Source organism: Triticum dicoccoides, chromosome 6A, assembly GCF_002162155.2.
Source record: "Triticum dicoccoides isolate Atlit2015 ecotype Zavitan chromosome 6A, WEW_v2.0, whole genome shotgun sequence".
Lineage (NCBI taxonomy): Eukaryota > Viridiplantae > Streptophyta > Magnoliopsida > Poales > Poaceae > Triticum > Triticum dicoccoides.
In genome coordinates, this window is record NC_041390.1 from 467,723,892 (window position 1) to 467,749,082 (window position 25,191).

A 25,191-nucleotide genomic window follows, 5' to 3' on the forward strand; every position below is an offset into this window, starting at 1 on the left:
AGGTCTCATCGTAGTCAATCCCTTGAACTTGTCGAAAACCTTTTGCAACAAGTCGAGCTTTATAGACAGTAACATTACCATCAGCGCCAGTCTTCTTCTTGAAGATCCATTTATTCTCAATTGCTTGCCGATCACCGGGCAAGTCAACCAAAGGCCACACTTTGTTCTCATACATGGATCCCATCTCAGATTTCATGGCCTCAAGCCATTTTGCGGAATCTGGGCTCACCATCGCTTCTTCATAGTTTGTAGGTTCGTCATGGTCTAGTAACATAACTTCCAGAACAGGACTACCGTACCACTCTGGTGCGGATCTTACTTTGGTTGACCTACGAGGTTCAGTAACAACTTGATCTAAAGTTTCATGATCAATATCATTAACTTCCTCACTAATCGGTGTAGGTGTCGCAGAAACTGGTTTCTGTGATGAACTACTTTCCAATAAGGGAGCAGGCATAGTTACGTTATCAAGTTCTACTTTCCTCCCACTCACTTCTCCCGAGAGAAACTCCTTCTCTAGAAAAACTCCGAATTTAGCAACAAAAGTCTTGCCTTCGGATCTCTGATAGAAGGTGTACCCAATAGTCTCCTTTGGGTATCCTATGAAGACACATTTCTCCGATTTGGGTTCGAGCTTATCAGGTTGAAGCTTTTTCACATAAGCATCGCAACCCCAAACTTTCAGAAATGACAACTTTGGTTTCTTACCAAACCACAGTTCATAAGGCATCGTCTCAACGGATTTCGATGGTGCCCTATTTAACATGAATGCGGCCATCTCTAAAGCATAACCCCAAAATGATAGCGGTAAATCAGTAAGAGACATCATAGATCGCACCATATCTAGTAAAGTGTGATTACGATGTTCGAACACACCATTACGCTGTGGTGTTCCGGGTGGCGTGAGTTGCGAAACTATTCCGCATTGTTTCAAATGAAGACCAAACTCATAACTCAAATATTCTCCTCCACGACCAGATCGTAGAAACTTTATTTTCTTGTTACGATGATTTTCAACTTCACTCTGAAATTCTTTGAACTTTTCAAATGTTTCAGACTTAGGTTTCATTAAGTAGATATACCCATATCTGCTTAAATTATCTATGAAGGTGAGAAAATAACGATATCCGCCACGAGCCTCAACATTCATCGGACCACATACATCTGTATGTATGATCTCCAACAAATCTGTTGCTCTCTCCATAATACCGGAGAACGGCGTTTTAGTCATCTTGCCCATGAGGCATGGTTCGCAAGTACCAAGTGATTCATAATCAAGTGGTTCCATAAGTAGTATGGAGTTTCTTCATGCGCTTTACACCGATATGACCTAAACGGCAGTGCCACAAATAAGTTGCACTATCATTATCAACTCTGCATCTTTTGGCTTCAATATTATGAATATGTGTATCACTACTATCGAGATTCAACAAAAATAGACCACTCTTCAAGGGTGCATGACCATAAAAGATATTACTCATATAAATAGAACAACCATTATTCTCTGATTTAAATGAATAACCGTCTCGCATCAAACAAGATCCAGATATAATGTTCATGCTCAACGCTGGCACCAAATAACAATTATTTAGGTCTAATACTAATCCTGAAGGTAGATGTAGAGGTAGCGTGCTGACCGTGATCACATCGACTTTGTAACCATTTCCTACGCGCATCGTCACCTTGTCCTTAGCCAATCTTCGCTTAATCCGTAGCCCCTGTTTCGAGTTGCAAATATTAGCAACAGAAATAGTATCAAATACCCAAGTGCTATTGTGAGCATTACTAAGGTACACATCAATAACATGTATATCACATATACCTTTGTTCACCTTGCCATCCTTCTTATCCGCCAAATACTTGGGGCAGTTCCGCTTCCAGTCACCAGTCTGCTTGCAGTAGAAGCACTCAGTCTCAGGCTTAGGTCCAGACTTGGGTTTCTTCTCCTGAGCAGCAACTTGCTTGCTGTTCTTTTTGAAGTTCCCCTTCTTCTTCCGTTTGCCCTTTTTCTTGAAACTGGTGGTCTTATTGACCATCAACACTTGATGCTCCTTCTTGATTTCTACCTCCGCTGCCTTTAGCATTGCGAAGAGCTCATGAATTGTCTTATCCATCCCTTGCATATTATAGTTCATCACGAAGCTCTTGTAGCTTGGTGGCAGTGATTGGAGAATTCTGTCAATGATGCTATCATCCGGAAGATTAACTCCCAGTTGAATCAAGTGATTGTAGTACCCAGACATCTTGAGTATATGCTCACTGAAAGAACTATTCTCCTCCATCTTGCAGCTGTAGATCTTATTGGAGACTTCATATCTCTCAATCCGGGCATTTGCTTGAAATATTAACTTTAACTCCTGGAACATCTCATATGCTCCATGACGTTCAAAACGTCGTTGAAGTCCTGGTTCTAAGCCGTAAAGCATGGCACATTGAACTATCAAGTAATCATCAACACGTGACTGCCAGGCATTCACAATGTCTACAGTTGCTGGCGCAGGTGGTACACCTAGCGGTGCTTCCAGGGCGTAATTCTTCTGAGCAGAAATGAGGATAATCCTCAAGTTACGGACCCAGTCCGTGTAATTGCTACCATCATCTTTCAACTTTGCTTTCTCAAGGAACGCATTAAAATTCAACGGAACAACAACACGGGCCATCTATCTACAATCAACATAGACAAGCAAGATACTATCAGGTACTAAGTTGATGATAATTTAAGTTCAATTAATCATATTACTTAAGAACTCGCACTTAGATAGACATCCCTCTAATCCTCTAAGTGATTACGTGATCCATATCAACTAAACCCTGTCCGATCATCACGTGAGCTGGAGTAGTTTCAACGGTGAACATCACTATGTTGATCATATCTACTATATGATTCACGCTCGACCTTTCGGTCTCCGTGTTCCGAGGCCATATTTGTTATATGCTAGGCTCGTCAAGTTTAACCTGAATATTCCGCGTGTGCAATTGTTTTGCACCCGTTGTATTTGAACGTAGAGCCTATCACACCCGATCATCACGTGGTGTCTCAGCACGAAGAACTTTCGCAACGGTGCATACTTAGGGAGAACACTTTATACTTTGATAATTTAGTGAGGGATCATCTTATAATGCTACCGTGAATCAAAGCAAGATAAGATGCATAAAAGATAAACATCACATGCAATCAATATAAGTGATATGATATGTCCATCATCATCTTGTGCTTGTGATCTCCATCTCCGAAGCACCGTCATGATCACCATCGTCACCGACGCGACACCTTGATCTCCATCATAGTATCGTTGCTGTCTCGCCAATCTTATGCTTCTACGACTATCGCTACCGCTTAGTGATAAAGTAAAGCATTACAGGGTGATTGTATTGCATACAACAAAGTGACAACCATATGGCTCTTGCCAGTTGCCGATAACTCGGCTATAAAACATGATCATGTCATACAATAAAATTTAGCATCATGTCTTGACCATATCACATCACAACATGCCCTGCAAAAACAAGTTAGACGACCTCTACTTTATTGTTGCAAATTTTACGTGGCTGCTACGGGCTTAGCAAGAACCGTTCTTACCTATGCATCAAAACCACAACGATAGTTTGTCACGTTGATGTTGTTTTAACCTTCGCAAGGACCGGGCGTAGCCACACTCGGTTCAACTAAAGTTGGAGAAACTGACACCCGCCAGCCACCTGTGTGCAAAGCATGTTGGTAGAACCAGTCTCGCATAAGCGTACGCATAATGTCGGTGCGGGCTGCTTCATCCAACAATACCGCCGAACCAAACTATATCGCCCACAACTCACTTGTGTTCTACTCGTGCATATGACATCTACGCATAAACCTGGCTCAGATGCCACTGTTGGGGAACGTAGTAATTTCAAAAAAATTCCTACGCACACGCAAGATCATGGTGATGCATAGCAACGAGAGGGGAGAGTGTTGTCCACGTACCCTCGTAGACCGAAAGCGGAAGCGTTAGCACAACGCGGTTGATGTAGTCGTACGTCTTCACGATCCGACCGATCAAGTACCGAACGTACGACACCTCCTAGTTCAGCACACGTTCAGCCTGATGACGTCCCTCGAACTCCGATCTAGCCGAGTGTTGAGGGAGAGTTTCGTCAGCACGACGGCGTGGTGAAGATGATGATGTTCTACCGACGCAGGGCTTCGCCTAAGCACCACTACAGTATTATCGAGGTGGACTATGGTGGAGGGGGGCACCGCACACGGCTAAAAGATCAAACTATTAATTGTTGTGTCTATGGGGTGCCCCCTGCCCCCGTATATAAAGGAGCAAGGGGAGGAGGCGGCCGGCCAGGGAGAGGCGCGCCAAGGGGGAGTCCTACTCCCACTAGGAGTAGGACTCCTCCTATTCCTAGTAGGAGTAGGAGAGGGGGAAGGAAAGGGAGAGTAGGAGAAGGAAAGAGGGGGGCGGCCCCCTTGCCCTAAACCAATTTGGTTTGGGCCTTGGGGGGGGGGGGCGCCCCACACTCCCCTTGCTGCCCTCTATTTCCATTAAGGCCCATGTAGGCCCATTAAGCCCCCCCGGGGGGGGGGGGTTCCCGGCAAAATCCCGATTTCACCCGGAACACTTCCGATATCCAAATATAGGCTTCCAATATATCAATATTTATGTCTCGACCATTTCAAGACTCCTCGTCATGTCCGTGATCACATCCAGGACTCCGAACTATCTTCGGTACATCAAAACTTATAAACTCATAACATAACTGTCATCAAAACTTTAAGCGTGCGGACCCTACGGGTTCGACAACTATGTAGACATGACCGACACATGTCTCCGGTCAATAACCAATAGCGGAACCTGGATGTTCATATTGGCTCCCACATATTCTACGAAGATTTTTATCGGTCAGGCCGCATAACAACATACGTTGTTCCCTTTGTCATGGGTGTGTTACTTGCTCGAGATTCGATCATCGGGATCTCAATACCTAGTTTCAATCTCGTTACCGGCAAGTCTCTTTACTCGTTCCGTAATACATCATCCCGCAACTAACTCATTAGTTGCAATGCTTGCAAGGCTTAAGTGATGTGCATTACTGAGAGGGCCCAGAGATACCTCTCCGACAATCGGAGTGACAAATCCTAATCTCGAAATACGCCAACTCAACAAGTACCTTTGGAGACACCTGTAGAGCAACTTTATAATCACCCAGTTACGTTGTGACGTTTGGTAGCACACAAAGTGTTCCTCCGGTAAACGGGAGTTGCATAATCTCATAGTCATAGTAACATGTATAAGTCATGAAGAAAGCAATAGCAACATACTAAACAATCGTGTGCTAAGCTAACAGAATGGGTCAAGTCAATCACATCATTCTCCTAATGATGTGATCTCATTAATCAAATGAAAACTCTTTGTCTATGGTTAGGAAACTTAACCATCTCTGATCAACGAGCTAGTCAAGTAGAGGCATACTAGTGACATACTGTTTGTCTATGTATTCACACATGTATTATGTTTCCGGTTAATACAATTCTAGCATGAATAATAAACATTTATCATGATATAAGGAAATAAATAATAACTTTATTATTGCCTCTAGGGCATATTTCCTTCAAATAGACCAAGCTAAATTTACTGAAATCATCAATGAAGCTCACATAATATTTTTGTCTGCCTACAAAAATTGGACCAGGACCCCACACATCTGAAAAAACAAGCTCTAAAGGAGCTTTCCACTCACTAGTAGACCTAGAATAAGGAAGTTGATGGCTCTTGGCCATTTGACATGCATCACAAACCAGCTGATGATCTTGTTTATTTGACACTGGAAGACTAAAATCATGAAGAATTTTCTGAACCACTGGTAGTGAAGGATGCCCTAAGCGCTTGTGCCACCGTGAAGTAGATGGTTTTGCCACGCCTAGCACTTGACGATGAGGGACACCCTGACGACCGGATACAGGAAACAGGCCATCTCTACTCTTGTTTTGAAGAATGGTTCTCCGAGTGGCCCGATCCTTGACAAAGAAAATCTCAGGGTAAATCTCAAGGAAAGCATGATTGTCTTGCATAAGACGATGAGCGAAAAGTAAACTCTGGTCGGCTTGTGGAGCATGAAGAATATTGTTTAGTGCTAAAGAGGAACCATTAGGGGTAGTAAGGACCGAATGACCAATATGTGCAACATCCATACCTTGACCACTCGCCGTGTGGATTTGTTCCGTGACGATATAACAATCACGAACAGTGAGCTTCTCCAACTCTCCTGTCACGTGGTCAGTAGCACCGGTGTCAAAATACCAATTGGTATCAACTCCATAGGCGTGAGCTGCGTTGGCCGAGCACTGTCCTCCACCACCGCCGCGTCCTCCGCTACTGCCGCCTCCTGCGGGGTTGCGGACATTGTTGTTGAAGTTACGATCAAAGCGCTTCTTGCAGCGCCATGCGCCGTGCCCTTCAAGTTTGCAGATCTGCACTTCTCGCATTCGCGGTCACCACGGTCACGGCGGTCACCACCTCCTTGCCGCGGTCCACCTCCAAAGCCGCCACCAGGGTGGTCAGGGTAGTGGGCGCCCATGTTGTTGTTGATGTAGCCGCGGGAGCTGCCTCCACTGTTGCTGCCGCCCCTCGGGTTGCGGTGGCCTCCACCCCGTGCCGCCAGATTGGCAGAGTGGAAGGCGGTGTTTTGGGAGGCGATGCGAGCCTCGGCCGAGAGCAACAGAGAGAAGAGCTCGCTGAGGCCGATCGGCTGCTCGATGACGGTGCGGGTGGAGATGGCCGAGACGAAGCCGTTGTAATCGGGTTCGTGGAGGAGACCTTGCAGGATGTGATCGACAACGCCGTCTTCATCCAGCGGCTTGCCGACGGCTGCCAGCTCGTCGGAGATGCTCACCATCTTGGTGAAGTAGGCAACATCGTTCATGTCTCCTTTGCGGGTGTGCTCAATGGCAGAGCGGAGTTGGATGACCCTCGCCCTCGACTACGAGGAAAAACTCTGCAGCAAGGCGTTCCAGATCGAAGCGGCGGTGGTGTGGGAGCTGACCTGCAGTAAGACCTCACGAGAGAGCGTTGAGATAAAAAACGTAAGGATCTGTTGGTCTTGGGTAACCCACACAGCATGCTCAGGGTTCGGCGTTGACCCGATCTCCTTCTTGCCGGCGTTGTCCTTCTCGGTGTAGATCACGGCGGTGGGCTCCTTGACCGAGCCATCCAAATAGCCCATCAGCCCCGCCCCCTTGATGTGTGGCAAGACCTAAGCCTTCCACACCAGGAAGTTCTCCCGTGTCAGCTTTTCGGTGATTGTGTGACCGGGGGAGGCGATGGAGGGTGTGGCCATGGCGACGGATGAGGAGGAGGTCAACATCTAGATGCGAAGGAAGAGGTAGCCTCTGTATACCATGTGAAAATAGGTTAAGCGTATGCCTAGCAGGGACGCATGGCGTGTTAATATATGGGCCGAAGCCAAGTAGTTACAGAGAGATATACATGGCGTGGATTGATCTCCAAGGACTCAATCACAACAACCTAACAACCTGATCTATCTATATCTATCCTACGGTTTATACAACACCGAAGGTTTACATGTTTAACAGTTAGTACGTACCATGATGATAACACATTTAAGTGATGGTGGTTTTTTTGAGGGATAATATTGCCGCTTTATTTAGAACACGAAGTTTGGAATTTCATTCGAAATTACATCAAGAACAAAATCCGGGGGTGCCCCTAACCAAACCTTACAGAGTTCATCTCCCACCCCTACTTTAGCGAACTTATGCGTAGCAACATTAGCAGACCTCCTAACCCACGATACTTTAAAACCTTCAAAAGAGTGCAGCAAAAGCTTCAATTCCTCCACCCATGGACCCGTGACTTCCAGGTTCTTGGTGGGCAGAGTTAGCATCTGCACCAAGCCTTGGCTATCCAGCTCAACATGTACACGATGTGCATTGACCTCCCTGGCTAGTTCCAATCCCCTTTTGCACGCCAAGATTTCAGTTGCTTTCGGGTCAGCGATGTTCGGGAAGTGGTGGCACAAACCTGCCAAAAAGGCACCATGGTGATCTCTCACCAGAGCGCCCCCCTCCCTTGTTCCCATGCCTAGACGTAGCACCGTCAGAATTGATTTTGAACCATCCATCATCAGGTGGCTGCCATCTCTGGCGGGGTGTTGGGACTGCCGTTTGCCTCTCCTTCATGTGCACGCTCCTCCACTCCTTCATATATGCTACAACAGTAGTCGCTATTTCATGCGGCGCTGCAATTCTCCATCCATCACGTGCCTCATTTCGAGCCAGCCACAAACTGTAAGTCGCTTGTATCATCGCCTCCCTTTCATCGCCAGAAGCACCGGAGAACCAGTTCAGGAGCCAGCTAGCTAACGCACTCTGGGAGCCGAGCTGAGGCGGTGGGATCGCCACCGCAGCCCCCATTTCCAAGTGTAGTAGCTGCCAGAATTGGACTGAATGTTGACACGCCCAAAATCTATGATAGATCGTTTCCTCGCGACCGCATGCAACACAAAAAAATCCGGGTTTAATCCGACGTCGGTGAAGTTCAGCTCTGATTGCCAGGCCATTTCTAATTAGTCGCCACATGTGAATTTTCGCCTTGGCCGGCACTTGTGTGTCCCATAATGCCATGTATCCTCTGTGCTTCGTAACTGAGCTAGACGTATCTGGCTGTCCAGACCTTGCTCTTGACTTTTCCATGCACATATGATATGCCGATTTGACCGTGAAACACCCATCCTTTGTATAGTTCCATGCCAGATAATCTGACCGGCCTGGTCCTCCCACCGCAATTTGTTGTATATCATGCACGTCATCTGGCGTGAACATTGCCTGCAACCTTCCCATGTTCCAACTCTTACCATCATGTGACAGGAGATGTGTGACCCGAGTGACACCCGGCATGTAGACCTGCCCAAGCGGCTTCATGCTATTGCTTCGCGGGATCCAGTTGGCATGGTGAATACGCACTTGGGACCCATCCCCAATGCGCCAGATCAGTCTCTCCCGGAGGAGATCGCGCCCGTGCAAAATGCTGCGGAAAGTATATGATGCCATCGGTGAGCAGGTTGCAGTAAGTATTGAGTCCTCGCTAAAATACCTCGCCTTGAGGACTCTAGCGCATAACGACGTCGGCACCTGTAAGATTCTCCAGGCCTGCTTAGCGAGCAAAGCTTGATTAAACGCCTCAGGGTCTCTAGAGCCCATGCCACCATACCTTTTGGCCTCACACATTTTTTGCCATGAGATCCAATGTACTTTCCTCTCACCATTCGCCGCACCCCACCAGAATTTCAAAGAGATAGAAGTCAGATTCCCACACATCTTCTTTGTAAGGCGAAAACAACTCATGGTAAAAGTAGGTACAACTTGTAAGCCTGATTTAACTAGTACTTCCCTTGCAGCCTTTGACAATCCCTGCCCCTTCCATCCACCCACCTTTCCTTTAGAGCTCTCCGTCACATATTTGAAAGTGCCATCCTTTGATCTCCCAACCAGTGTTGGAAGGCCCAAGTACCGCTCACTCAGAGCTTCAGTCTGTACACCCAAGGTATTTTTTAGCTCCACCTTCCTCGCTTCTTGACATCCTTTGCCAAAGAAAATCGATGACTTATGCAGGTTAACCCGTTGACCAGAGGCCACCTCGTACCGTGTTAATATATCCTTGAGCGTCTCCATATTTTCATTTGTCCCTTCCAGAAAGACAATACTATCATCCGCAAAAAGGAGGTGCGTGACATGGGGGCCAGTGCTCCCGAAGTTCACCCCTTTAATCCTTTTATCACTTTGCGCCTTCTTTAGTAGAGCTGAGAAACCCTCCACACAGAACAAAAACAAGTAGGGCGAAAGTGGATCACCCTGCCGTAATCCCCTGGAAGGAGAGAGACATCTTGAGCAGTCGCCATTTAATTTAACCCGGAAGCTTGCTGTCGTTACACACCTCATTATCATGGCAATCCATTCTTATGCAAATCCATACCGCCCTAGAATTTGCTCCAAAAAAATCCACTCCACCCGATCATACACTTTCATCATGTCCAACTTCACCGCACACAAAGGCTTCTTCCTCTTACGTACTCGAATAGCATGAACACACTCATATGCCACCAAGACATTGTGAGAAATAAGCCTCCCTGGCACGAACGCACTCTGCTCCTCGGAGATCAGGATAGGGAGGATGCGCTTCAGCCGGTTTGCCAACACCTTTGTGGCTATCTTATAGAGAACGTTATAGAGGCTAATAGGTCGAAATTGGGATAAGAGCTCCGGCGAATTCACTTTGGGAATCATAACAATGATAGTAGCGTTGAAAGCGCCTGGGGCTGCTACCCCACTCAAAAAATCTCTCACAGCTCCACACACATCCTCCCTTACCAACGACCAGTGTCGCTGATAGAATAGAGCGGGAAGGCCATCCGGACCTGGGGCTTTCGTCGGACCCAGTTGAAACAATGCCTTTTCGATTTCCTCATCTGAGATCGGGGATACAAGAGATGCATTCATGTCCTCTGTGACCACATTAGCTATACACTGTAGTAATGCGTTGGCCCCTGTTGATCCCTCGGATGTGAAAAGCTATTCATAAAGCCTGCGGCCATCTCTCTCATTTCATCATTTACTGTACACTTTGTACCATCATCTCGTCTCACTGCCCTGACCGTATTCTTGCGCTTCCGATGTGAGGCTCTATTCTGAAAATATTTTGTGTTTTGGTCCCCTGCACGTAGCCAGTCTACCCTCGACCTTTGCCTGTACATAATTTCTTCCCTAGCATAAATCTCTCTTAATTCTTCCTCTATTTCCCGGACCTCCAGAGTGCATCATGTCTGCATCGCTCTATTTTTTGCGTCAAGTAGATGTGATTTCAGCTTGAGAATTTTCTTCCTAATGGATCCAAACACCTCACATGCCCAGCGCTGGAGGGACCCAGTCACACGTCCCAGTCGCTGCCAAACTGCAGCTAATCCACCTTCGCCCGTCCCGGCCACCTCCCAAGCTTCGGCCAACATCTCATCGTACTTCTCATGCCTCGTCCATGCTTCTTCAAAATGGAACTGTCTAGCACCATGTTTGTCGTCACATGGAGCCGTCTCTAACGCCCTGACAATTAGTGCTTGATGATCAGACTCCTCAATGAGTATGTGTTCAACGCTTGTTTCCGGGAACAGTTACAAAAATCCATCATTGCATGTTGCACGATCCAGACGGACTTGGATATTTGCTGCACCATCCCGCTTATTGTCCCATGTATAAGGATATCCCAAGAATCCTAGATCATCTAGACCACACTCGGCTAAGCAGTCTCTGAAGTCCTCCATCTGCTGGAAACACCTTGGGTTCCCGCCTCGTTGGTCGGTTTGAAAGAGAGCTTCATTGTAATCACCTACACAAATCCAGGGCAGGCTGTCCTGGCCCCTTAAATAGCGTAGAGCGTCCCAACATTTCTTACGCAAATCCGTCTTTGGTTCACCATAGAATCCAGTGATTCTAAAAGTTTTTCCGTCCACATCAACCGCCGCATCAAGAAAATACTGACACCACGGACATACGGTGACTTGAACATGGTCTCGCCACCACAAGGCCAAACCTCCGCTCTGTCCCACACTATCCACGGCCACACCATTACGAAATCCAAGGCTCCACTTAAGTTTTTCCATAGCCTGACCCTTCTTTTTTGTCTCTGAAAGAAAAACCACCGCTGGGTTGTAGGACCGTACCAGGTCTCTCAATTCGCCCACTGTCGAGTCCAACCCCAGTCCTCGATAGTTCCAGGCCAGAATATTCATGGCGTCCGGTGGCCCCTCACCTCGAGGTCCGCCGATATGTCGTTTGTCTCAGTGATGCGATCAAACACAGACGACGTCTTCCGTCTCGTGTCGCGAATGAACCCATCATTTGTTGTCTGCCTGTCAGGGTCGGTTTTAGCCACCCAATACTTCCTTGGACCTCTCTTTCTTCCACCCCATTCATACCTAGGCTGGTGTATTTCATGTTGAACCTCTCTGTATTCCTGCCGTGGCTTTCTGACGTAGTGTCCTTTCGTCCTTCTTCGGCCTCCTGGATCTCTCTCTCCGAAACTGGGAGGCTCACTACCTCTGTTGTCACCCGTATATTGCATACCTCCATCATCCTTTCTATCCCTCTCCAAGACCCTTGAGCTGCTAATGCCCGTATAGTATTTTTGATTTTCATAGAGTTTGTTTCTCAAGTCTCTCTCCTTCTGTTCCAAACCTTGCCTGAGGTCAACCTCCCTCAAATCATCATTGCGTGACCTGTCCTTTAGGGGGCTGGTTACTTCTCCCTTCTCATGTTTTGACCCCGCGCCAGTGCGCTGATCAGTCCACCTTGAGAATTGTTCTTGCAGATTTCGCTTCGCTGGGATGTCTCTCTTCTCCTTGCCTGGGCGTCTCCGGTCGCTGTCGCCGGTTCGGCCACTGCCCCAGCTGTTATTGCTGCTCTGCGAAGGACCATACGACCCCTCTTTGTCATTGTTGTTTCTGCCGGAGGAGGCCCTAAGCTAGCCCCCCCACTGAGCCTTCACATCTAACGGTGGATCGCAGAGACCTCCAACATGCACTAGCCTCCCACACTCAAAACAAAAGTGAGGAATCTTCTCATAATGAAAATCAGACCAGGTACTATCCTTATCCTCCCGCGATGTCTTCAGGTAAAAACCTCTCACCAATGGCTCAAACACCGAGATTCGCACCCTAAACTTGAGATTGGTTCCACGGGCAATTCCATCCTTGTCACAGTCAACTTTAACAATCGATCCCAGCCAGTTTCCAAGGGCTTTACCAAACTTCTCCGTTCTTCTGTCAGGAGGGAGATCATCAACACGGACCCAAACATCCACCGAGTCAAAAACCATCTCTGATGGCCTCTTGTTTCCTTCATACTCCTTGAGAATAAGCACACTGAAATCATACTGCCAGGGCCCATTATTCATTGCATGCTTCCAATCGCCCTCACTTCCAAAGTGCACCTCAAACACGTTTGATCCCAAGTCTCTGAAGCGAGCTTCTCGATGCAAGCCCCAGGCCCTAGTCATCGTCTTCTCCAGGGCGCTCTTTATCATTGGTCGCTTAGAGCAGACCTTTCCCACCGCTGACCATCGTGATAGCTTTGGGATTACCTCATCAGGTCATCAAACACCAATCCCTCCGCCTCTTTGTCCATCAACACCATGCCCCCCATCCGTGCCGACAAGCTCGACGTCGGATCAGGCGTTTTGCTCTCCACCGGTGATTTTGAGGATTCCCGGCTCGTTCCTTCTCCCACCTTGCGGATCAGCATGGTCGCCGTCGTCGTCTTGCCATCTGTTGCAGCCTTATTCAGCGGTGTCAGCGTCCCCCGCGCCGTCGCAGAGGACGCATCCTTCTTCAGATTCGAATATCCCGTCGCCCCAGATGGTTGGATCGACGTCTTCACCATGTTCTTTCCCTGTGCTCTACCCTCCGACCTCGCGGTCGTAGAGTCCGTCTTCTTTTCCTGCATGGCCGCCGCCGCCTTTGAAGATGACATCTCCTCCGCCGCCTTATTCGTCTGTCCCGCTGCTCTCTCCGCCATTAGCTCCGTCCCCAGCGGAGATAGCACACCTCCGGTCAGGGACGAGGGACAGCGCCATCGCTTTCCCGGCCCCTACCGTAGACTCTCTCACCCCCGCGGCAAAAACCCTAACCCTAGCATGAGAGCGTAATCGCCATGCAATCGCCTCCCGTCGCCTTAGCGTTTTCCTGCGTGGTGGACCCTCTCGCCTACCGGTCCAAGTGATGGTGCTTACAATGTATTTACCATGTTGTTTGCTGAAAACTTACCATGTCGGTGTGGTGATGTATTAGACCATGGTGGTAATGTAACGTGGACAGTGGAGTAACAGATACGGACGCTATGGAGGGATCTGCAGCTGGGGCGCGCATAGGCGCAAAGGAGAATGATCAACGGTGCTGGTAGCGGATGTCGGTCGGTGTGGAGCAAGGCAAAGCGACCGCCGTGGCTGGTTCAGGTTTCAGGCCGAGGGCGTCGGTGCCTTTGTGTGGGGCACACGGCCGAGTCTTTCTTTCTCTACGGCCCGACGACGAATCGTCTCATCGTCTTTCTCTTTTCGCTTGTCTCGAGAAGCAGCTTTGTCTTTGGCGTGATAGCCCAGCATCCGCCGCACCGCTCAACGCAAAAAATAATCTTCCCCGGTCAAAATACTCGCAGATTAGACGGAATCATTGGGCTGTAGGAGGGTTCCCCGGCCGTGGCGTGTGGGCGCGATTATGCCAAAGCGACCACGCGGGCGAGGGGCGCGCGGGCAGAGCAGCCTTTCGAACCGCGGCGCAGCTTCATCATCTTCCTCCGTCCAGGAGCCAGCCGTCCTCCACTCCACCATCTTCTTACTTTGCAGCCAAGGCTTAGCGGCGTGCATGCTGGCTTCTCCTTGGAGCAAAGCAAGGCATCCCAGGCGCGCACCCACCAGCGTTACACTAGAGCAAAAGCACGGCCGGCAATCCCACCCAAAGTTCACCAAGGATTGGACGAAAGAATTACGTAGCCAGCTCTCCGCGCAATGGCCGGCTCGGCAGCCCAAGCTCCCACGCAAGCCGGCCGCCTTACGAGGCCAATTCCCACGGCGCTCGTGCCTGCGGCCGTGGTGCTCGCCGTCGTCGTGGCCGTCCTGTCCCTGCTGCCCTCCGTGGCCCAGGCGGTGTGGGAGCTGCCCCACCTCTTCCTCCTCGGCCTCGTCATCTCCTACGGCGTCTTCGCGCAGCACAAGAACGGCGCTGCCGCGGCCGACGGCGGCGATGCCGCCACCAAGGACGGCGCCCGGGCGTGGAACTCTCGGTACCACCCCGACGACCCGCTCGTCGTGGTCGCGCCCGACCACGCGGCGGGCGATGACGGGGACGGCGGCGCGGGCGGGAGGCCGTTCTCCTTGCCGGTGCGGAGGCTCAAGACGGTCGTGGAAGAGTCGACCGAAGCCGGTGGCGCCAGCGGAGAGAGCGTCGGCGAAGAGACGGACAGCTCCGAGTCCACGGCAGGATTCTGGGCCGGCGCGCCCGCCGCTCCATCGCCGCCCTCTGTTCTTGACGCCTTTGACTCGCGGAAGTTCAATGCCGCGACGCCGCCGTCAGACGTGTCCAAGGGGTTCCCCGGTTACGATTCCGCGTCGCCTCGTGACCAGTCGTCGTGTAACGAGGAGGAGGAGGAGGAGGAGGAGGAGGAGGAGGAGGAGGAGGGCACCGATTGGGAAGAGGATGCGGATGGGTCGGATGAGATGAACGCCGCGTCGTCGGAAAGGTCGTTCCCCGGCGACTTCGTTGCCTGCCGCAACCGTCGCTACGACGGCAGCGGGGATGGCGAGTCTATGGACGAGGAACTTGTCGAGCTGGCCACCAGGCCGGGACCGGAGGGGGCGGACGAGGTGGACAGGAAGGCCGACGAGTTCATCGCCAAATTCAGGGAGCAGATCAGGCGGCAGAGGTTGTAGGCTCGTAGCCGGCCAAGCGACGTAGACATGCATTGCATTGCATTGCATGCATCCCACGCACACGCACGACATAGTGCCACTGCGAATGGAGGAGAGCATGACGTACTTGCAATTTGTGGACTTCTGTGTTTTTTTCTTCTTCTTCATCTGTGACATGATGAGCCTTCCCTGTATCATTTTCTTCTCTCGTTTGGAGCTTTAAACTGTTGCCGTTATTACAGCCTGGAAAGATGCAAATGAATGGAAACTGTTCATTCATTGCAATTCTGTAACATTTTCGCAACTACTCCGTCCGTTCCAAAATGATTGAAGTTTTAAGTGTGTCCTAAGTCAAACTTCTTTAAGTTTAATCAACTTTATAGAAAAATGTACCCGCAAAAAGAAACTTTATAGAAAAACATGATAAGATCATCATCACCAAATACACATACTATGAAAATATGTTTCATAAAGAATCTCATGAGCCTAACTTGATGTTCTGAATGTTAGTATATATTTTTCTATGATCTGATCAAACTTGAACAAGTTTAACTTAGGATAAACCTAAAACTTCAATTATTATTTGTGTTAACAAGCTTAATCGTTTAGCGAGCACAGAATATGTTGCCTTGCCGGCAGGAAATACACTTACACAACATGACGTTAACATCCTCACGTTTACTATTGATCAGTTGCCGGAAATGTTTTCATAGTCAGTTGATTTCGCAGATATAGATAAAACAAGTGGCACCCAAGGCGGAGACGCAGACGATGTAGCCGGACGTGACGTCTCTAATGAGGCCGAGTGGGGAACCACTTGAAGATAGGGAGAACACGACCGTGAAAGGGAGTTCGAGAAGGACGAATACACTCAATTGACAACAACTGCAACTGCCGGCTGTCCCAAACGCTGGCCTCGATAACCCATTCACAGCGGATGACATCTGGGAGGCAATCAAGGACTCGCCGATGGACAAGGCACCGGGACCAAACGGTTTCAATAGCGTGTTCTGCAGAACCAGCTGGGCAACCATCAAGGCGGATGTAATGCTTGCCTTCGATCAGTTCTACTGCAGTGCTGGTCAAAACTTCTGTGATCTCAAATCTGCTCTAGTAGCTCTATTGCTGAAGAAGAACAGAGCTTTGAAAATGTTAGTTTTTCGCCCCATCAGCCCAGTCCACTCCATAGCCAAGCTGATTGCAAAAGTGTTCTCCATCCACCTGATAATTTCGCCTGCCCAAACGGCCTTCATGAGATCAAAATGCATTCATGACAGTTTTATGTATGTTCAGAATGGGGTGAGGTCACTGCATAGGAAGAACACACCGGCAGTGTTGCTGAAATTGGATATCACCAGGGCTTTTGACAGTATCTCCTGGACCTATCTGCTTGAGCTCATGCAACAATTGGGATTCAGTGCGCGCTGGCGGGACTGGGTGACGCTGCTACTGTCCACCTCGCGCTCCTCTTTCATGCTTAATGGTGTCCCAGGAATGCCGGTCTTGCACCGCAAAGGATTGAGGCAGGGTGATCCTCTATCCCCGCTGTTGTTCATCATTGCCATAGACCCTCTACACCGGTTGCTGCAAGCTGCAGGCGATCAAGGCCTGCTCCAGCCACTGATGGGCAGAGAAATTTAGCTGAGGGTGTGTTGGGGAACGTAGCATGCAATTTCAAAAAAAATCCTACGATCACGCAAGATCTATCTAGGAGATGCATAGCAACGAGAGGGGGAGAGTGTGTCCACGTACCCTCGTAGACCGAAAGTGGGAGCGTTAGCTTAACGTGGTTGATGTAGTCGAACGTCTTCTCGATTCAACTGATCAAGCACCGAACGTACGGCACCTCCGAGTTCTGCACACGTTCAGCTCGATGACGTCCCTCGAACTCTTGATCTAGCAAAGTGACGAGCGAGAGTTTCGTCAGCACGACGGCGTGGTGACGATGATGGTGAAGTGATCCTCGCAGGGCTTTGCCTAAGCACTATGACAATATGACCGGAGGAGTAAACGGTGGAGGGGGCGCCGCACACAGCTTGGAACAATTGATGTGTGTTACAGCTGCCCCATCCCTGTATATAAAGGAGGGAGAGGGGAGGAGGCCGGCCCTAGGCGCCCCAAGTGGGAGGAGTCTCACTTGGGCTCCTAGTAGGATTCGCCCCCCTTCCTTTTATCGGAGGGAGAAATGGGGAAGGGAAGGGAGAAGGAGAAGGAAAGGGGGGCGCCACCCCCTCCCCTAGTCCAATTCGGGTTCCTCCCTTGGGGGGTGGGGGTTGCGTGCCACCCCTTAAGGGTTGGCCTCCCTCCCTCCTATGGCCCATATCTTCCCCCGGGGGGTTTCGATAACCCCCCGGTACTCCAATACGTACCCGATACATTCCAAAACACTTCCGGTGTCCGAATACTATCGTCCAGTATATCAATCTTTACCTCTCGACTATTTTGAGACTACTCGTCATGTCCGTGATCTCATCCAGGACTCCGAACAACATTCGGACACCAAATCACATAACTCATAATACAAATCGTCATCGAACGTTAAGCGTGCGGACCCTGCAGGTTTGAGAACTATGTAGACATGACCGAGACACCTCTCTGGCCAATAACCAACAACGAAATCTAGATGCTCATATTGGTTCCTACATATTGTACGAAGATCTTTATCGGTCAAACCGTAATGACAACATACATCATTCCCTTTGTCATCGGTATGTTACTTGCCCGAGATTCAATCGTCGGTATCTTCATACCTAGTTCAATCTCGTTACCGGCAAGTCTCTTTACTCGTTGCGTAATGCATCATCCCACAACTAACTCATTAGTCACATTGCTTGCAAGGCTTATCATGATGTGCATTACCGAGAGGGCCCAGAGATACCTCTCCGACACTCGGAGTGACAAATCCTAATCTCGATCTATGCCAACCCAACAGCCACCTCCAGAGATACCTGTAGAGCATCTTTATAATCACCCAGTTACGTTGTGACGTTTGATAGTGCACAAGGTATTCTTCCGGTATCCGGGAGTTGCATAATCTCATAGTCGAAGGAATATGTATAAGTCATGAAGAAAGCAATAGCAATAAAACTTTAACGATCATTATGCTAAGCTAACGGATGGGTCTTGTCCATCACATCATTCTTCTAATGATGTGTTCTCGTTCATCAAATGATAACACATGTCTATGGTTAGGAAACTTAACCGACTTTGATTAACGAGCTAGTCTAGTAGAGGCATACTAGGGACACTGTGTTTTGTTTATGTATCCACACATGTATCAAGTTTCCGGTTAATAAAATTCTAGCATGAATAATAAACATTTATCATGACATAAGGAAATATAAATAACAACTTTATTATTGCCTCTAGGGCATATTTCCTTCAGTCTCCCACTTGCACCAGAGTCAATAATCTAGATTACATTGTAATGATTCTAACACCCATGGAGTCTTGGTGTTGATCATGTTTTGCTCATGGAAGAGGCTTAGTCAACGTGTCTACCACATTCAGATCCGTATGTATTTTGCATATCTCTATGTCTCCCTCCTTGACTTGATCACAGATGGAGTTGAAGCGTCTTTTGATGTGTTTGGTTCTCTTGTGAAATCTAGATTCCTTCGTCAAGGCAATTGCTCCCGTATTGTCACAAAAGATTTTCATTGAACCCGATGCACTAGGTATTACACCTAGATCGGATATGAACTCCTTCATCCAGACTCCTTCATTCGCTACTTCCGAAGCAACTATGTACTCCGCTTCACACGTAGACCCCGCCATGACGCTTTGTTTGGAACTGCACCAACTGACATCTCCACCATTCAATATAAATACGTATCCAGTTTGTGACTTAGAATCATCCGGATCAGTGTCAAAGCTAGCACCGATGTAACCATTTACGAAGAGCTCTTTGTCACCTCCATAAACGAGAAACATATCCTTAGTCCTTTTCAGTTATTTCAGGATGTTCTTGACCGCTGTTCAGTGATCCACTCCTGGATTACTTTGGTACCTCCCTGCTAGACTTATAGCAAGGCACACATCAGGTCCGGTATACATCATTGCATACATGATAGAACCTATGGCTGAGGCATAGGGAATGACTTTCATTTTCTCTCTATCTTCTGCAGTGGTCGGGCATTGAATCTGACTCAACTTCACACCTTGTAACACAAGCAAGAACCCTTTCTTTGATAGGTCCATTTTGAACATCTTCAAAACTTTACCAAGGTATGTGCTTTGTGAAAGTCCAATTAAGCGTCTTGATCTATCTCTATAGATCTTGATGCCCAATATATAAGAAGCTTCACCGAGGTCTTTCATTGAAAAACTCTTATTCAAGTATCCTTTTATGCTATCCAGAAAATCTATATCATTTCCAATTAACAATATGTCATCCACATATAATATTAGAAATGCTACAGAGCTCCCACTCACTTTCTTGTAAAAATAGGCTTCTCCAAAATTCTGTATAAAACCATATGCTTTCATCACACTATTAAAGCGTATATTCCAACTCTGAGGTGCTTGTTCCAGTCCATATATGGATCGCTGGAGCTTGCACACTTGGTTAGCACCTTTACGATCGACAAAACCTTCTGGTTGTATCATATACAACTCTTCTTTGAGAAATCCATTAAGGAATGTAGTTTTGACGTCCATTTGCTAGATTTCATAATCATAAAATGCGGCAATTGCTAACATGATTCAGACAAACTTAAGCATCGCTACGGGTGAGAAAGGCTCAGATTCCCCCTCCGGCAACCTCCAAGATTTGTCAGCAATCACACCATCCTCAACGAGCCTCTCCAGGTCTTCCCGCTCGATGGCGGAGTGGATCCAGTCCCCCTGGATCCAACCAGGCGATAGACCGAACCGCGACGACGTCCCTCGAGCCGTCTTCTTGCCTTTTGCTGTCGCTGTTGCCTTGTTCGCGCGCTCCAAGGCCGCCGTTGAAAGAACATGCGGTGCCACCATGTTTGGTTTTGGTAATTGATGACAGTCTCTGTGGACTAATGTTTGCATTGAGTTATATTTGAAGGATTTGTCCATAGGTTTTTCTTGAAGTCCATTTGTTGGTTTCAAGGAGTTTATGAGTTGACCATGGTGCTTTTAAGGAATTATCCAAAGATTGGTCATGTGAGTGTTGAGCTTATTGCAAGCATGTCTTGAAGAAGAAGATTGTGTGAACATTCATGTTTACCTTCAAGCCATCATCTTAATGGAGAAAGTTGGAAAGATTCAAGGTTGCGGTGTGCAAGTTCAAGTGGAGCATCACGAAGAGATCAAATGCTTGAAGCTTGCCGTCCATTGTGGTGACAATGGACTTGTGAAGATGTGCGGAAGAATGGCTCACCCATAGTGGAGTATGGGGGAGCAATCAACTAGTCTTCATCGAGCCAACACAATCAAGAAAGGTGGTCCAACTTGAGGGAGTCAAGATCGTCATCATCTAGCTCAAGTGGACTATGTGCAAGATAAAGGTTTGCCTTGATAGGTTTTCTATTTTACCAGTCTCATAGTGGTAGTTGGGAGACCGGGTTATAGGATTGATTGCCGTACTATCAATGGGGGCTCTCGATGAGTAGCTTGATCGTATCGTTCATAGATAGCTCAAACCTTGGCATCATTGCATCATATTTATTGGTTCTTGTTTGGTTCGCTTTGTGAGTCTTAGAGCTTATGGTCATCTTTATGACAAGCTCAAGTTCATCGAAAACGGAGTTCACATGCATCTTCTATGATGTTTTTGATGTTGGAGGTTTTGCCGGTTCTTCTCGGTTGGAGGTTTCACTCCTCTATTTGTTAGGCATACCTCCCCTGCCTCTTCTTACTATAACAATGGATCTATGAAGATGTGCGGATGAGTGGCTCACCCATAGTGGAGTATGGGGGAGCAATCAACTAGTCTTCATCGAGCCAGCGCACTCAAGAAAGCTGGTCCAACTTGAGGGAGTCAAGATCGTCATCATCTAGCTCAAGTGGAGCATGTGCAAGCCAAAGGTTTACCCTTGATATGTTTTCTATTTTACCGGTCTCATGGTGGTAGTTGGGAGACCAGGTTATAGGATCGATTGTCGTACTATCAAGGGGGGCTCTCGATGAGTATCTTCATCGTATCATTCATAGAGAGCTCAAACCATTGCATCCTTGCATTATCTTTCTTGGTTCTTGTTTGGTTCTCTTTGAGAGTTTTGGAGCTTATGGTCATCAAAAATGGAGTTCACTTGCATCTTCTATGATGTTCTCGATATTGGAGGTTATGCCCGCTCTTCTCCGTTGGAGGTTTCTCTCCTCCATTTGTTAGGCATACCTCCCCAGCCTCTTCTTTCTTTATCCAGTCACTGTTTTGATGCTACTCGTCGTCTTGTATCCAACAAGCTTGAGTTTGTTCAATTCGGAGCTCTTATGAAGAAGTTATGGCAGTTCTGGTTTTCTCCCTGCGGTAGTACCGCGGTCGGCAGCGGTAGTACCGCTTGTAGCGTCAAGCGGTAGTACCGCTCTACTACCGCCTCGATTTTGGGTCCTGCACTTTTCGTGTCGGGTTTAGCAGTAGTTGCATGGCAGTAAGGCACGGTAGTTTCGCCTACCGCCTATAAGCGGTAATACCACTCCGGTCGGGCGGTAGTATCGCTACTGCATTACCGCTGCCGTACTCTGCTCTACCCTGCCTCTTTTGGTCCCGTGTTCTGCTCCTCCAGCGATAGTACCGCTGGGGTGAGAGGTAGTCTGCCCCAAGGTTCATGTTTTGTTGCTCCTTTTCCCTGCTTCTTCCGCCCGGGCTGTACTACCGCTCGTGTGCGGGCTGAGCACATAACGGTTGGATTTTTACCCTCCTATAAAAGGGGGTCTTCTTCCCCAGTGAACCTTATCCTTTGAGCTCGTGTTCTTCCCCCATTGTTGAACTTCTTCGAGCTTGCTAACTCTCAATCCCTCCATGGATTCTTGCTAGTTTTTGAGGGTAAAGAGAGAGGAGATCTAGATCCACTTTTCCACCAATCACTTTCTCCTCTATGTGAGGGGAACCCTTGGATCTAGATCTTGGAGTTCTTGGTGTTCTACTTTTTGTTCTTCCTCTCATTTTACTCCCTAGCATTAGTTGCTTCGGTGGGATTTGAGAGAGAAGGACTTGGGCACTCCGTGTGCCCTTGCCATTGCATTTGGTGCATCGATTTGAGTTCTCCACGGTGATACGTGGAAGTTACAAGTTGAGAAGTGATATGTCTCCGTCGTATCTACTTTTCCAAACACTTTTGCCCTTGTTTTGGACTCTAACTTGCATGATTTGAATGGAACTAACCCGGAATGACGCTGTTTTCAGCAGAATTGCCATGGTGTTATTTATGTGCAGAAAAAACCGTTCTCGGAATGACCTGAAACTTCACAAAGCAACTTTTCAGAAAATATGAAAAATACCTGCAAAAGATGAAGGCCAGGGGGCCCACCACCTATCCACGAGGGTGGGGGGCGCGCCCCCTACCTCGTGGGCCCCCTTTTGCCTCTCCGACTCCAACTTCATATATTGAGTTTAGGGGAGAAAAAAAACAGAGAGAAGAATTCATCGCGTTTTACGATACGGAGCTGCCGCCAAGCCCTAAAACCTCTCGGGAGGGCTGATCTGGAGTCCGTTCGGGGCTCCGGAGAGGGGAATCCGTCGCCATCGTCATCATCAACCATCCTCTATCACCAATTTCATGATGCTCACCGCCGTGCGTGAGTAATTCCATCGTAGGCTTGCTGGACGGTGATGGGTTGGATGGTATCTATCATGTAATCGAGTTAGTTTTGTTAGGGTTTGATCCCTAGTATCCACTATGTTCTGAGATTGATGTTGCTATGACTTTCCTATGCTTAATGCTTGTCACTAGGGCCCGAGTGCATGATTTCAGATCTGAACCTATTGTGTTTTCATCAATATATGAGTGTTCTTGATCCTATCTTGCAAGTCTATAGTCACCTATTATGTGTTATGATCCGTTAACCCCGAAGTGACAATAATCGGGATACTTACCGGTGATGACCGTAGTTTGAGGAGTTCATGTATTCACTATATGTTAATGCTTTGTTCCATTTCTCTATTAAAAGGAGGCCTTAATATCCCTTAGTTTCCGTAAGGACCCCGCTGCCACGGGAGGGTAGGACAAACGATGTCATGCAAGTTCTTTTCCATAAGCACGTATGACTATATTCGGAATACATGCCTACATTATATCAATGAACTGGAGCTAGTTCTGTGTCACCCTAGGTTATGATTGTTACATGATGAAACGCATTCGACATAATTCACCATCACCGATCCATTGCCTACGAGCTTTCCATATATTGTTCTCCGCTTATTTACTTTTCCGTTGCTATTACTATCATCACTACAAAATACCAAAAACATCACTTTTACTACGGTTACCTTTTGCTACCGTTACCATTACTATCATATTACTTTGCTACTAAACACTTTGCTGCAGATATTAAGTTTCCAGGTGTGGTTGAATTGACAACTCAGCAGCTAATACTTGAGAATATTCTTTGGCTCCCCTTGTGTCGAATCAATAAATTTGGGTTGAATACTCTACCCTCGAAAACTGTTGCGACCCCTTATACTTGTGGGTTATCAAGACTATTTTCTGGCGCCGTTGCCGGGAAGCATAGCTCTATTCTTTGAGTCACTTGGGATATATATATCTGCTTATCATTATGAAGAACTTGAAAGATCCAAGAACCAAGATTTATCCCTCAACTACGAGGGGAGGTAAGGAACTGCCATCTAGCTCTGCACTTGATTCACCTTCTGTTTTGAGTAAGCTTGCGACACCTAAACCTGCTTCTGCAATTCGTTCCGATATGTCATATGTTATTGATGATGCCACTTCTGCTATGCATGATACTTGTGATGAAACTACTTCTATGCTTGATACTACTGTGCCACTTGGTAAATTTCTTGATGAACAACTTTCTAGGGCTAGAGAAATTGAAAATATTGAATCTGATGATACTGATGAAAGTGACGACGAAGAATCACTTGTTATTCCTAAGGGTTATGTTTTTGTTCAAGAAGCTTCTTTAGCTATTTTAGCTTGCAAAGATAGATATGAACTAAAAAGGTTATTAGCTAAATGGAACAAGCAATATCTAAATGCTAGAATGAAATCTGACCCTGCTTTTGCTACTTCACCTATATGTGTTACTGATAAGGATTATGAATTCTCTGTTGATCCTGATATAATTACCTGGGTTGAATCTGATCCTTTTCATGGTTATGAATGTGAAACTGTTGTGGCACATCTTACTAAACCGAATGATATATCCACCCTATTCACTAAAGATGAGAGAACTCGTTACTTTTATATCCTTAAAATATTTCCGTCCTCATGAAAGGGTGATGCTAAGATATTGTTTAATTCTATTGACCCTGGTTGTGTGCGTAGTCCCCAGGATATGATTTATTATTTCTCTGCTAAATATTTCCCTGCTCATAAGAAACAAGCTGCTTTAAGGGATATATATAATTTTGCGCAAATCGAAGAAGAGAGTCTCCGACAAACTTGGGGGAGGCTTCTCCAATTACTTAATGCTTTGCCTGATCATCCTCTTAAGAAAAATGAAATACTTGATATCTTTTATAATGGACTAACCGATGCCTCCAGAGATTACCTGGATAGTTGTGCTGGTTCTGTTTTCAGGGAAAGAACACCGAATGAAGCTGAAATTCTATTGAATAATATGTTGACAAATGAAAATAATTGGACAC

General features: G+C 47.4%; 1 protein-coding gene across 1 annotated transcript; it reads left to right on the forward strand.

Moving 5' to 3' along the window:
- The first annotated feature begins 14,244 nt into the window (after positions 1–14,244).
- LOC119319360 lies at positions 14,245–15,737 on the forward strand. Its single transcript, XM_037593853.1, has one exon. The coding sequence runs from the start codon at positions 14,550–14,552 to the stop codon at positions 15,468–15,470; it is 921 nt and encodes a 306-aa protein (XP_037449750.1). The 5' UTR covers positions 14,245–14,549; the 3' UTR covers positions 15,471–15,737.
- The last annotated feature ends 9,454 nt before the right edge of the window (positions 15,738–25,191 follow it).

What these genes read in the sequence shown, in the direction of transcription:
- LOC119319360 (XM_037593853.1), top strand. Translation starts at nt 14,550, where the DNA reads ATGGCCGGCTCGGCAGCCCAAGCTCCCACGCAAGCCGGCCGCCTTACG.